The sequence below is a fragment of the Pipistrellus kuhlii genome, unplaced genomic scaffold (genome assembly GCF_014108245.1).
Source record: "Pipistrellus kuhlii isolate mPipKuh1 unplaced genomic scaffold, mPipKuh1.p scaffold_m20_p_4, whole genome shotgun sequence".
Classification (NCBI taxonomy): domain Eukaryota; kingdom Metazoa; phylum Chordata; class Mammalia; order Chiroptera; family Vespertilionidae; genus Pipistrellus; species Pipistrellus kuhlii.
In genome coordinates, this window is record NW_023425540.1 from 48,094,962 (window position 1) to 48,109,431 (window position 14,470).

At 37.9% G+C, this 14,470-nt stretch overlaps 1 protein-coding gene across 1 annotated transcript in view; it reads left to right on the forward strand.

Moving 5' to 3' along the window:
• The first annotated feature begins 521 nt into the window (after positions 1-521).
• The window catches only part of FAM81B (family with sequence similarity 81 member B), a 57,472-nt gene continuing 43,523 nt past the window's right edge, over positions 522-14,470 (forward strand). Inside the window, exons 1-4 of the mRNA XM_036411014.2 lie at positions 522-566; positions 2,055-2,128; positions 3,315-3,382; positions 8,485-8,655. Coding sequence (XP_036266907.2) covers positions 522-566; positions 2,055-2,128; positions 3,315-3,382; positions 8,485-8,655 — 358 coding nt within the window. The remainder of the gene's footprint in view (positions 567-2,054; positions 2,129-3,314; positions 3,383-8,484; positions 8,656-14,470) is intronic.

The following is a 14,470-nucleotide window of genomic DNA, read 5'->3' on the forward strand; positions in this document are numbered from 1 at the left end:
AATGAGTGATAACTTCATTGCAGACAGTCATTGGTCCATGAACCAACATTGAACCTCTGGGACACGTGACTCTTCATTCAGTCAGAACTCAAGTGACAGGCTGAATTCACCAGCTCAAGTCAAGTTGCCAGGAGACAGCCTCCCTCTTTCTCTGTGTTGTTTCATTTTCAGTAGGCTCTGCGTACATGGCAGCTTCCAGTCTCCAGGCTAGCATGAGCATAGCTCCTTGAGAAGTCTCAGGGTCAGTGAGTGCTCATCCCAACCAAACACCGTAGCCAGCAGGACAGGAGGTGCAGAGTGGCCAGGCCTGGGACGTGTCCAGGGCTTATTCCTCAAAGAAAATGAGTGTGTTCTGTTACCAAAGAAAGAAGAATGAGCCCCCTAGGGCCAAAACAGCAGCTCCCCACCACAGTTCCCAGTGCCCTTCCAGTTCTGAAGTCCTGTTTGTGACTGGGGCAACCTGACCCGGAGAAGCTGAGAGCAGATCACAGTACCACCTGGGATTCCTCACAGTTGACGCCATGATGTGCAGAAGACCTTCAATGAAGACTCTGCCTGGCTTTTCAGTATGGTTTAAAACAAAGTGTGGGAGAAGAATTTTAGTTTGCAATGAAGCACTTTGAAGATGAGGGGCAAATGAATAATACTCAAGCAGGCAATATATATAAAATAAAATGTGTTCTTATCCATACCAAGATAGATATAGATGCCAAATTCTTGGGCTTAAGCAGGCTTATTAATGTAAAATGTGAGCTTTGTTTATTCTTAGGAGCATAGAAGCAAATGAGATACATTTAGGATAGTTAAAAACGCAATTTCTCCATCTATCATAATATTTTTGCATACTATTAGTATCATTCCAACTGTAAGAAAAGATTCAAGTTAAAGATATCCAATACTTAGTATTATTGAGGCCATATAATTGTTTTCTCCCCTGAAATCTGTTGCCTTTCTTCATTGATAACTTGCCAATTCTTGGTATAATTAAATGTGCTTTTTCTTTACTCAGATTAGCATAAAGTTTCAGACTTTCAATTCAAGTCCAATAGAATTTAGTATCTCTCTAATTCCCTTGAAAGACCTGCACTATCATTTGGGTTTGTTTTTGTTTGTTTTGCTTTTGTTTTTGTTTTTTTTTTGTGTGTGTGTGTGTGTGTGTTTCACTCTAATCACACTAGGATACTGGATTTAATTTCCTATTTCCAACAATCTAGCCTGGACTCATAAAATGTAACCCAGTATATACCACTTGTGATCTCTTCTTGGCCCATAACCCAAGGCTTTAGCTCCATTTCAGTGATGGATTATCTGGAAAGCCCTCCATCTAAGAACTTCTTAAAGGAGTCACCCCTGTGCCACGAGAAACACTTGAGTACATGGCGGTGACAGCATCCACTCCCACAGCTGCCAGAGCTTCTGCCTTCCTCTGCCCTCACGTCTTGCCACTTGGCTCCTTACTCAGCCTTCCTGGCCTTCTTTCAGTTCTTCTCACACAACCTGTTCCTCCCTGCCTCAAGGCTGGAAACATACTGTGTGTCTTTTTTCTCATTGGAATGCTTTGCCCCAGAACCAGCATGGTCTTTGCCAGATTCAGTGCAAACTTAAAATGCATTTTTCTTCAAACCTTATCAAGAACTTAAAGATGGAGACAGCAGAGCTTCATGCCAGGCTCAGGACCCTTTCTTTGTTCAGGCTCAGAGCCCTGAGCAAATGCACAGGGCTTACACCCCAACAGCTGGCCCTGCTTTTTCTTCTGCTCTTCACATGGCCAGCTCATCATCATTGAAGTCATCATGTCTAGCTATTCTCTTTCAGTTCCTTTTTATTTTCTTTATAGCATTTATCACAATTTTAAATACTAATGAATTAATTAGGCTATTTTTGGCGGGGTCTATTCCCCCAGTTCAACAACTTTTTAGACTGCAAGATCATAAGGGCAGAGGCTATGTGTAGCCTTGACCATGGATCCCTAATACCTAGAAATGTGTCTGGCATATGTAGACACTTAAACACATGTTGCGTGGATGGGTTAATTTATGTTCCTCTGCTTTCAGCTTGAAGCTACTTGTAATATTGAAATTTCAGTGCGTAAAAAAGTAGTCAGTGCTTATGATCAGTCAGTGGAGTGGTATTCTCTCATCTGAGAAACTGCCTCTTGTTTCCCAGCTGTAGCTTGCTTTCTAGAATCATTTCATTGCTTTTATGATTTCCAATTCACCAAAACTTTCGTATTTTTCTTGTATAAAGAACACATCCCAGTCTATATTGTCATCATTTATTATTCAGCAGTTTATCATGAGTTTTTTAGGTGTGATTTTCTTTGTATTTAACTTGTTTGGGGTGTAATGCTTCTCGAAAGTATGGCTTGATATCTTTCAACAGTTTTGGAAAATTTTTCAGGCATTACCTCTTCAAATATTTTTTCTGCTCCACTCTTTTTCTTCTTCTTCTGGAACTTCTGTGGAACATATACTATCCTTCTCTGTATCTTCTCTGGGTCTTTCACTATCTTCAGTATTTCCAACCTTTTGTTCCTTTGTACTTCATTCCAGATATTTTCTTCTATCACTGTTCATTAATTCTCCCTTCAGTGGTATCTGCTCTTATGTAAAGTCCAACCTTGGAGCCATTAATTTTTTTAACTTTAGTTTTATTATTGACACTTTTACAGATATCCCCATTCCCACCCTTTGCCCTCCTCCACCCTTCCCACTGCCCCTTTCTCTCTGGACATCTCCACACTGTGGTCTGTGTGTATGGGTTATGAATATATGTTCTTTGGCTAATACCTTCACCTTCTTTTACCCAGTCCCCCTCCCACCTCTCCTCTGACAGCTGACAGTCTGTTCCTTGTATCCATGCCTCTGTTTCTATTTTGTTCAATTTATTTTGTTCATTAGATTCCATATATAAGTGAGGTCATTGTATTTCTCTTTTCATTTTATTTTTAGGTCTTTACAAAAGTTCTTAATATTGGGTTTTATTTCCTTAATAAAATTATATGGTTTTGAATTATTTAAATCCAGTGAGTGTCTATTTTACTTTGTAGTTTTTAATCAAATTCTCTAGTTTCCTTTTATATCTTTTTTATTGGATGCAAGATATTAAAGAATTTACCTTTACTTCTGGTTAGCACCAGGAAGGATTTGCTTAAAACAATAAAGGGTTAGAATTATTTGAACCTGGGCTTCAGCACCTGAGAGCACTGGCCTAATTTGTACACACCCTTACTTGCGTAGTGGGTGGATCTGTGAAGTGCCAATTCAGTGCATACAGGTTTATCAGAGACTTTCTTCCTTTCATTTTTCTCCCAGCTACATGAGTCTGTTGAAATATCTGTTCAGCTTTTCAGGTTCTCAACCAACATTTCTGGATTTTGCAGGTAATTTTGGAAAAGCAGCCCAAAATTCCAAGCTCAACTCTCTGAGTTTACCTACCCTAGATCTTAGTCTCATAATTCTTTGCAGCATTGGTAGCTCTCTGATGCTTTCAAAAGATTATTTTCATATTTTGTTCAAACCTTTTTGTTGTTCTTAATGGAAATTTTACCACTCTGCCTTTATTAGAAGCTAAAGTGTGATGTCTATGCTTTTAGATTACCAGCATAGTTAGGGTAAAAGTTAATTAAAGCTATTCATTCTATGAACTAAGAGTATGCAAACGTTTTAAATCTGAAAAATATGGTAGTACCTGAAATGATTTTAGGTGACAAACTTTTTAATTTTAATATGTATGTATCAATTTTTATAATTGCCTTTCCTTTATGTAAAGTTAAAAAATTAATGGGACAAAAGATGGTGCTTTAATGTGGCAGGAATCACTGATATCATTTACAATCACTGAATTTAAAAAATAATTGTGGGCAATTTAAAAGTGGGAGAGAGACTCCTTTCTTGGCTTTACTCTAAATATAAGTTAATTATTCATCTTGGACCCTAACTCTAAATCACTGGCCTCTCTGTTATAAAAACACTTGTGACTACACTGGGCTTGCCAAAATAAGCCAGGATAATCTCCCTTTCAAAATCCTTCACTTTCCTTGGTCAGGTGGCTCAGTTGGTTGGAGCATCATCCTGTGCACCAAAAGATTGTGGGTTCACTTCCTAGTCAGGGCACATGCCTAGGCTGCAGGTTCGATCCCTGATAGGGCACATATGGGAAGCAACTGATGGGATGCTTCTCTCTCACAATGGTGTTTCTCTTTCCCTTCTTCTCTAAAATCAATAAACATATCCTCAGGTAAGGATAAAAAATACCTCAATCATACCTGCAAAGTCCCTTTTACATTGTATGGTAGCATAGTCACAGGTGGCAGATATTCAGTCCATTACCGTCAGTCAATCTGAGTACTAATTCCGCTGACCACAGAGATTTTTCAAGCATGAGAATATAGCTCAATCGGACACAATTAGGGGAATTTCTAAAGTTGGTATGTGGATGTTGAGAAATTTAATATCTTTCTAGCACTGTTGTTTGTCTAACACACAGTGAAAATCTTTCTGTGTGAAGTGAAGGGCCATCTTGCCTGACCATGATGGAGACTGAAGCAGACTCATCTCATTACCATCACAGGTCAATTCATTTTCTTTCATCTAATTTACTTTTATTTTAATTTTTTTTGCTTACTAATGAAATTGTTCATCTGTCAACTTATCTCTAATTTATAAATCAGATGCCAAGCTATTATATTATCCTGGTTTAACTGATTCATAGGGAAAACCTTATTTTGTACTCACACATTTTGTGATCAGAATTTCTGCTTTTCTTCGTAAGGAAAAAAAGAAAAAAAGCTACATGTGGCATCTCTGCAATGAGAATGTAGCTGCACCTTTCCTCTTTAAGCCAAAGTTTTCTTCAGTAGCAGAATTCTTTTCCAATTATCTTTGCATTTTTAGCCTTAATTTCTTTTCCCAGAATGACTCATTAGTTTAATTATCCAGTAACATTCATTTCAGTAAACTGAGTTGAGATACTATCTACAAGGAGATTTTCTAAGTGATTTTCTAAAAATACTATATCCTTTGTAGAAAACAGAACCCTGAACAAAATTTTAACATGGATTTTTTTAAAAAGCATCTAAATTGCTTTAATAGTAAGAATCAACATTTTCCCCTTCTATTTAGAGATTTTCTTCACAGAATAGCTTACTCCATGGGAAAATAAATCAAAGTTTGGGACAGTTATCAGCATAGGTCCCTGAGCCCTCCTCTCCCCTAAACACTCAAACACACACACACACACACACACACACACCTTTAATTTATAAAGTTAATGTCTAATTCAGGATTACTTTCTACTTGTGATGTCTCAGATTATTATGTACTAAGCCCCATACATTAACTTCAGACTTTAAAGTATCTTTGGGATGGCCAGGAGGTCCAGTCTGGCTTTCTGTGACCACACTGGGAACCACTAGTCCAATCAACCAGTCTCTGGCGACAGGAATTTTGGCTCTATTGCCAGCACATTTGCTGTTGACAACATTTTTATCTGACTTCTGCTAAAATTAACCTCACTTGGAATACAGTCTTTCTGTTTCATCCATATAATTACTGGCCTTAGAGTGCCTTCCCAAGCTGTTGTTTATAATCATTCATGTAGCAGAAAATACACAACTTGCTTCTTGAGAGCAAAGCAATGACAATTCAATCCTGTGGCAGGGTTGGGCTGAACCAAACAGCCAATCAGAACCAATAACCTTCAGATCCAGAACTTTCACTGGAACTGTTGGGGTAGAAGCTCTCTTTCTACTGAGATTGCTGAACTGATAAGATGAACATCTAGATCTCTGAGTGGCCATCTGACCACTGATGGGAGGAGCTGCCTGAGAATGAAGCCAACCCAGAGGAAGTAGAACCAGGATGGAGAGAGTCAATCCTAACACCATCCTATGACCACTGGTTCTTGCCTAGCATGTTGCCTAGACTTTACAGTGCTGGGAGCTAGTAAGCTCTCTTGCTTGAGTCATTTTGAGTGGAATTATCTATACCAGTGGTCAGCAAACTGTGGCTCGTGAGCTGCGGTTTGCCGCTCTATTGACTAATGAGTTTGCGGACACTGATCTATACAATTATAACAAAAAAGAGTTCTGAATCATAGACAAGTAATGAAACCAAAATGGCTTTCAGGGTCAGATCTGTTACTATTGAGTATTGTCGACTCAACAGGGTTAAAAGTTACTATATGGCACTATATGATCAGAATTATGCACATGTGTCAAACACAAGGCCCGCGGGCCAAATCCGTCCCGCCAGGCCTTGCAATGTGGCCCGCACCGCGCTGTCATCACTGCACTCCGCTGCATTTCCATCACAATGACAGTTTATGACTGTTCAGTAAACCATTCGGCCCGCGATTTAGGCTGGATTTTAGATTTTGGCCCCTTCTCTGATTGAGTTCGACACCCCTATTAAGTATAGTATATGCTATACAAAAGAAATCGAGATTCTCATAGTGTGTCAAAGTTAATTGATTGTAGTTGTAAACAAAGAAGAGTTACTATATCTTCCATTGTGACTGATTTTAAGAAAATCTACACTCTTTCTTTGCTAATTGAATTAATGTGAGCTAGATTAATGCTACCATTGGTTAATTATCATTAACAGTCCTATAGTAAATCAACCTTTCATGAAAAACTTAGTTGACAGTTTTAAGTGGAAAGACACAGGTTTTTTTGTGTTTGTTTTGTTTTTGCAGCATTCTAATAAATTGGGTTTCTATATGTACAATAGTCACATTTGGAACTTATAAAACAATTATTGAAACTACTCATATTGACATCTCATATATTTTAAGGAAGTTAATTGACATCTCCTATATTTTAAGAAAGCTGAATGCCTTTCACAGCAAACAGAGACAAATAATCAATTTTATAATGACAAGATATAGAGTAAGTTTATATTTAACTTGTAGTAACTGTTCTGAAACTATTTGTCACAAGGTAATGGCTGATTTAAGTCTTATCTTCTCAAATATCATGTCAGCAGACTGCCATTCTTTCCTGGTTCTCTATAAACAACTTCTAGTTGGAACTGAAAATCTACCAAATTCAGTTATAACTTGGTTTATATAAAATAAACTTATAATTTTTGGATATTCACTTGGAAATTCCTATAGGATGCTCTATCTCACAACTCATCTTGTTCTCTGAGCAGCATCAAAACCCCGTAAAGTCATGCAGATAACAATGTCAGAGGTTCTTTACCAAGCACATTTAGAGCCACCACTCTTTACCATGTCTTACCTAGAGAACTCAGGTCCTGACCACCTTGTGCTCTATTTCTCATCCATGAGGTCACATGCCTTTTGGGGGGAAAGTTTGACAAACAGCATTGCTTCGGAATCATTCTAAAGACAGAACCACCTTGACTGACTGAAATAATTCCCTTCTTGATCCACCTGTAAGTGTCAGACTTCCTCCCCACAAAGGCTCCATGTACTGCAGACTGAGAGGGCGCACAGGTCAGCTCTGCAGGAATTCCAGAGTCAAACTGCTATAAATAAATACAAGTCACTTTTCTGCCTTGTGGTTTGGTAATTTGCATCTATGCATTTCTATGTTTGGATATCTGAGTAACAGGACAGAAAAATCCATATTGACATTCGATGAGGCATGTGATCTTCTAAACACTTGCAGGGGCACTACGCTCTTTCATTATTTTGGAATAGAAATTATAAAAATAATACATAAGAATCAATACTAATCAGGATAAAGAATGGTGTTTAGCCAAAGCCAGTTTGGCTCATTGGATAGAGCGTTGGCCTGCGGACTGAAGGGTCCTGGGTTTGATTTCGGTCAAGGGCATACACCTTGGTTGCAGGCACATCCCCAGTGGGGGATGTGCAGGAGGCAGCTGATCGATGTCTCTCTCTCATTGATGTTTCTAACTCTCTATCCCTCTCCATTCCTCTCTGTGAAAAATCAATAAAATATTTTTTTAAAAAAAGAATGGTGTTTAAAAAGTCTTTTAAATCCAACTATCTAAATATTTGTGACTAACAAGAGGTAAACATCATTTCAAATACTTTTCTATACATAACATACAAATGGAAGAACAGATAGCTACATAGAAACATGGAAATACTCATTCTTTCTTTTAAAAGCAAGAATAAAATCTAACGTAGTATCAGACATCTCCTTTAAGCATCAAATACTTTACCCACAATTTTATTTATCTGTGAAAATGTGGGGCTCTGTTTGTCTCTAAAGAGAACAAAATGACAATGAATCCCCTTTCAGAGATTGCACGGAGCAGTCAGGTGAGAAACCCGGGGTGTTTCCTGAAAGTTCCACAGAGCACGGGCAGATCCTGGAGCAGACAGAGACAGTGGGAAACTGAGGGCTGAGAATGTGTGGAAATAAAGAGGGCTTGTAGGTCTGTTAGTTCAACAAGAAGGAAGTACAAAGATTTTGATCTTTCACACTTGACTTGCTTACTTTTGAGTCATGGTCTTGTTTGTTGGATCCTTTTACGTATATTAAAGGTGAAATTTTGTCTTTGAATATCCATGACTGTACTTTGAACAGAAAACAAATACCAGATACTCTAATAGGTTTTGGAGATACACCGCTGAAGCCAAGACCAACTGAACATTCAAGGTATTTCCAGTTCCCTGGAAGAAACAGCACACCATTGAAAAATGACAGTAAGACAGGTAAGTGAAAGTCACTCAGAGGGGGCTCTTGGAACAAGAACAAAAGAAAGCGGCTTAGTCCAAGGCACTTCAGGCAGACAGAGTGGTGTGTGCAAAAGGCATGGGAAGTGGCAACACATGAGTCATTTCTGGAATGGGAACGAGTCCCTCAGGCAGAAGAGGCTGCCTCATCAGCATTCCTGTCTGGGTTTGCCAACTCATGTTCACACCTACAGGCTGACATTGATTTCCTAAATTGAGTAATAAGAAGAGGAAATATCTGTGAGGGCTTTAGCCAGTACCAATCAAGTAACTGTGACATCCTGAAACCATCCTGGTATTCAGGTTAAATGTGCTACACACACACACACACACACACACACACACACACACACACACAAAGTCATCTCACTTGCTTTCTAATTCATCAAAGACTGGGTGTTTGCTACAGGCAAGAGACAACTGAAGCAATACCCTTTGTGGTCCCTGTTCCACCCTCAGACACAGACCTCTCATTGATCTCTTCATTTGTCCTACTTAGAGCGGTGGGAGGAATAATATTTCAAATAAACTGATTTTTAATTTTTTTAAAGGGGTTTTGAAGATATCCTGAAGTAACTTACCTAATAATTTGGGAAAAGGTGGGGGTGGGGGGGGAGAGACACACGACACACGTTTTAGAAATTCCTTCCCCTAACCAGGATATTTTCTTTAGGTTGGCTTCTTCCAGACCACCAGCATTAGCTGGAACTTGTTAGAAAACAATTTCTCCAGCCCCATCCCAGCCCCGAGTCAGAAACTTGTGGGCTGGGCCCAGTGGTCTAATAAGGCTCCAGGTGATTCTAATGCCGGCTCAAGTTAGAGAGCCATTGTACCAAAGTATGCATGTATGTGTAAATGTGTATATAGAGTACTCATGTAGAATATACATGTGTGTGGAGAGAATGTATATAAAGAATTTTTACATATGAATTATATGAAATATATAATTTATGTCTTTTTTCACTTAACATTTCTTCAGTAAACAAAATCACCATTTCAATGATTCATTTGTGTTTCACCAGAATCTATTTTTAAACTCTTCCTACTGTTTCATATTGGTGTGTTTTTTTTCCAATGTTTTTCTCTTGTAAATAGGAAATAGTGTAAAATGTGAAGTTTCAACTTATTCAACTTATTGAATCTTAATTCAGGAAAGGTGCATTATATAAGCAGGCCAGCATGCAGTACTAAAGATGGAACCCTTGGCAACTAGAGGACTGAAAGACTGGGCCACTAGGAGATACCAAGACAGAGAGGAGGAAATCCCCAAGAACAACTAACCATTCACAGTTTTCCTGGGTGTGTCCTGTGTTTGAGTGTGACAACCCATAGAGAGCACATAGGGTTCCCAATACCCTCCACCCCCAGCCAGTCTCATTACCCTTAGGTAAAAACTAAGGGTAATTTTTCCAGAATACTTGAGTCAAGTGATAACCTCTTCAGTGTTTCAATTCAATCAAGACAAGTCTTCAGAATTTTTGAAAAACAGTACACATTTTTTCTCCTAACTATTTTTAATTAATACCTATTGATAACTTTCATCTTGAGTAAAGCCTCCTCTTTTTTTTTAATATACTTTATTGAGTTTTTACATAGAAGAAGGGATAGGAATAGAGAGTTAGAAACATCGATGAGAAACATTGATCAGCTGCCTCCTACACAACCCCTACTGGGGATGTGCCCACAACCAAGGTACATGTCCTTGACCTGAATTGAATCTAGGACCTTTCAGTTCGAAAGCCAATGCTCTACCACTGAGCCAAACCGGTTTCGGCTCTTTTTTTTTTTTTTTTTTTTTAAACTCAGTACAAAAAAGGTGTTCTCAAATAATGATGGATAATACACTTATATCATAAGAAAATAAGAGTATATTGCTCCTAGCCTAAAAGACTATGTCTAGGCTACTCGGCTAAAGTTTTCTCTAGTTATAAAATATTTATAAAAGTAATTTTCCTATGTTTTTCCCTTTCAACAGTTTGGCAATTATAAAAATGGTGTTTTGTGTAGGAACTACATTTGTATTTTACTAGTTCAGCCATTTTCCCAAGTAAACAGCAACCTTTTCCTCCTGGGCCCTTACCCAACATCATGTTTTTAATTCCATCCAAATTTTAGAAGGAATTTTTACACCTGTTTTAAGTAATAATGTTTTTAATTTTAAATACTATACTGATCTTCAATTTTTATATTTGCCTTTCTCACTCTTTTCTTGTTTGCAGCATTTCTGAAAGACTGGTGTGCTTTTAGACTTTGGATTTTGAATGTCTGTTCAAAGAGAGAAGATGCACAAAGACTCAATCATGCAGAGCACCAAGCCTTCCCTTCTGAAAGTCCAGACAGGTGTTCTGGTGTCCAACCCGAGTCTTAGCAGAGGGACAAGCTCCCCAGCAGCTGGTATTGATGCTGGTCCTATACCTCTGGTTGGGGAGAGGGTCCCATGGTGGAAGTCCACCAATGAAGATGCCATTGATCCCTAAGAGAATTTCCAGAAAATTCCTTTCTGAGCTTTTTGCTGAGATTATTCTCAGAAACAAATTCTCTAAGGCAGTATTTCTGAAAGTATGTTCTATGGTTCACTATTTCCCTGGGGTAATAATAACTCTCAATTTAAAATAAACTAAAACTAGGTGGTTATGTAACTTTTGAAAATAAAGTTAAGCAGTTTGAAATGTTAAAGGGCATGCTGAGGAGGAAGCTAAGGGAAATGCTGTTTCCTAACCATATTTGACCACAAAAAAACTATTAAATGTCCTAGTGAAGAAGTTTAAGCCACAAAGACAGCTTCAAAGGTAAATTGGCTTTTCTTCTATGTCCTGCTTCACTCCCCGTTACCCCATCCCACCATTCCCTGCACCACTTCTTACTAGTGAGTCTCCAGATTCCTTTACCCTGAGCTGTGTATCCTGCCTGGATTTGCATCACCAGGCGCTCCCCCCATGTGTTGCAAAGCCTTTTCTTAGTGAAAGAATGTAATTGTTTTATTCTCTAAAAGGACAGGTAGCCGCTTCTCACATGCTCCATGGCACCGCTTTATCTCCTTATATATTTCCTCCAGGTGTCTTTTCCATGCACACACACGTCTTGGCTAAAATCAGTGGAATTTTTCCCCTCTTAATTTCATTGTCTCATCATGTCTATGTTTCAATAGTGGTGGCTTCTTTCAACAGGAGCTATGAAATGAGCTCTGCTTCCTGTCAGGAGAAAGAGAGAAGTTGAACCAACAGCCAGCTTCTCTCTGCACCAGAGGTCTCAGAATGTCTCACCTTAGTTTGTTTTCTTTATCATGTCATAAACTTGTCATTCTATTGGGTCGGCAACTAAGTAATTGCTGATTTCACACATATATGGCTTCAGTTGAATTTTTAGGTTTGCAGACGTAGTACAAATGTAAAACACATTTTGTTATCTGATAGTTGGCTATTCAGCTGTTAATCAGTAAAAAAAGTTTGTTGATCTGTTTTGTAGTTTTTGTTTGGCGTTCGTTGAAAAATGGAAAATCAAAAGGAACATTTTCGTCATATTTTGCTTTTTTATTTCCGCAAAGGGAAAAACGCTTCGCAAGCTCATAAAAAGTTATGTGCTGTTTATGGTGACGAAGCCTTAAAAGAACGGCAGTGTCAAAATTGGTTTGCCAAATTTCGTTCTGGTGATTTTTCACTCAAAGATGAAAAACGCTCTGGTCGTCCAGTTGAAATTGATGACGCCCTAATCAAAGCAATAATCAATTCGGACTGTCACAGTACAACGCGTGAGATTGCAGAGAAGCTTCATGTATCACATACATGCATTGAAAATCACTTAAAACAACTTGGCTATGTTCGAAAACTCGATACATGGGTTCCTCACGAACTGAAAGAATCACAGTTAATGCAACGCATTAGCAGCTGCGATTTGCTAAAGAAACGTAATGAAAATGATCCATTTTTAAAACGACTGATAACTGGCGATGAAAAATGGGTTGTTTACAACAATATCAAGCGAAAAAGATCATGGAGCAGGCCAGGTGAACCAACTCAAACAACATCAAAAGCTGATATTCATCAAAAGAAGGTTTTGTTATCAGTTTGGTGGGATTACAAAGGAATTGTCTACTTTGAACTCTTACCACCCAACCGAACGATCAATTCTGATGTCTACATTGAACAACTAACGAAATTAAACAATGCAGTTGAAGAAAAGCGGCCCGAATTGACAAATCGAAAAGGTGTTCTATTCCATCATGACAATGCAAGGCCACACACATCTTTGGTCACTCGGCAAAAATTAATGGAGCTTGGTTGGGATGTTTTGCCACATCCACCATATAGTCCTGACCTTGCACCATCTGATTACTTTTTGTTTCGATCTTTACAAAACTCCTTGAATGGTAAAAATTTCAATAATGATGATGATGTCAAATCGTACCTGATTCAGTTTTTTGCTAATAAAAACCAGAAGTTTTTTGAACGTGGGATTATGATGCTGCCTGAAAGATGGCAAAAGGTCATTGATCAAAATGGGCAATACATTACAGAATAAAATTATTTAGTTCCATGAAAAAAATTGTCTTTGATTTTTTAAAAAATCCGCAATTACTTAGTTGCCTACCCAATAATTAGGAGAGTCAGCTAGAGACTCTCCCTGGAGCTCTACACATAGAGTCTGTGCTCTAAGAGATCCCTTGGGGTCAGCTAGCACTTCCATCTCCTTGCAGTAAAGCTGATGCTCTTTCTTTCTAGTTGTCATTTGTGACCAATGGGGCTGATGAACTCTCCTGTTCTGGTACAGTTCCTCCCAGAACTGCCTGGCTGACTCACTGCTTCCTCATGTATACAGAGAGAAATACATATGTTCTATGGACAGGTGCATACTGAATGGAGAATACTGAATGGAAAACATTGAATGCATATGTCAATTTCTCTCTACCCAGTTCTTTCTCTCTTACAGCAAGTCCCTAAAAGAGAAACATATACAAAAGTATGATTCCAATAGGACAAGCCACAGATATTCAGTAAATGAGAAAGCGAATCTTAAAGGTTAATGAAAGTTGCTGTAGGGGAAATGGATCAAATACCCAGGACTGCTTCCTGTTTGGAGGTGAAAATTTACTAGTAAGCTTTCTAATGTTCAAATGGTCTGTAATTAAGTTGTACTTGAAATGGCAAGGTTTTACATATGTTCTCAGCCTAATCACACTTTTGTTATTAGGGACATTTTCATTCCAGAAGCTTTAAAAACCTGAATCATTATAAAAGATACATGAAAAATAATCAAGTTTGCACTTTGGGGAAATTATTCCACATCTCTTAAACACCACAAGTCCATGAGTAACTATGAGTAATTCTGAAATGAATTTTCTACTGCAGAGAGAGAAGTTAATTGAAGTTTATCCAAGACTATATTTATCATACTTTATCAGTATATGAAAAAAGATCTGTGAATTTATAAAATTAAATTTGGAATTGAGACCTAAAAGTATTCCTAAGATGAGGTAATTTTTTTAATATTTTCTAATGTACAACTAACCATTCATAAAAGATATTTAAAACAAAAACTAGTCCACATCAAGTGACTCAATGCCTATATCACAAATAAAATCAGTGGGCTATTTTATACCTTGACTTGCTTACTCAAAGCTTTTAAAAATAAATATGCCGCTTACTTATTTGTACAACTAAGATCTAAACAGTATGATCTACAGATAAGGTAATAATACACTTTTTATTATATCAATTAGGATATTTTTATTGCAAGTGACAGACAATCCTATTCCAACTGACCTGTAAAATAAAGGAATTGCATTGTTTCATAAAAC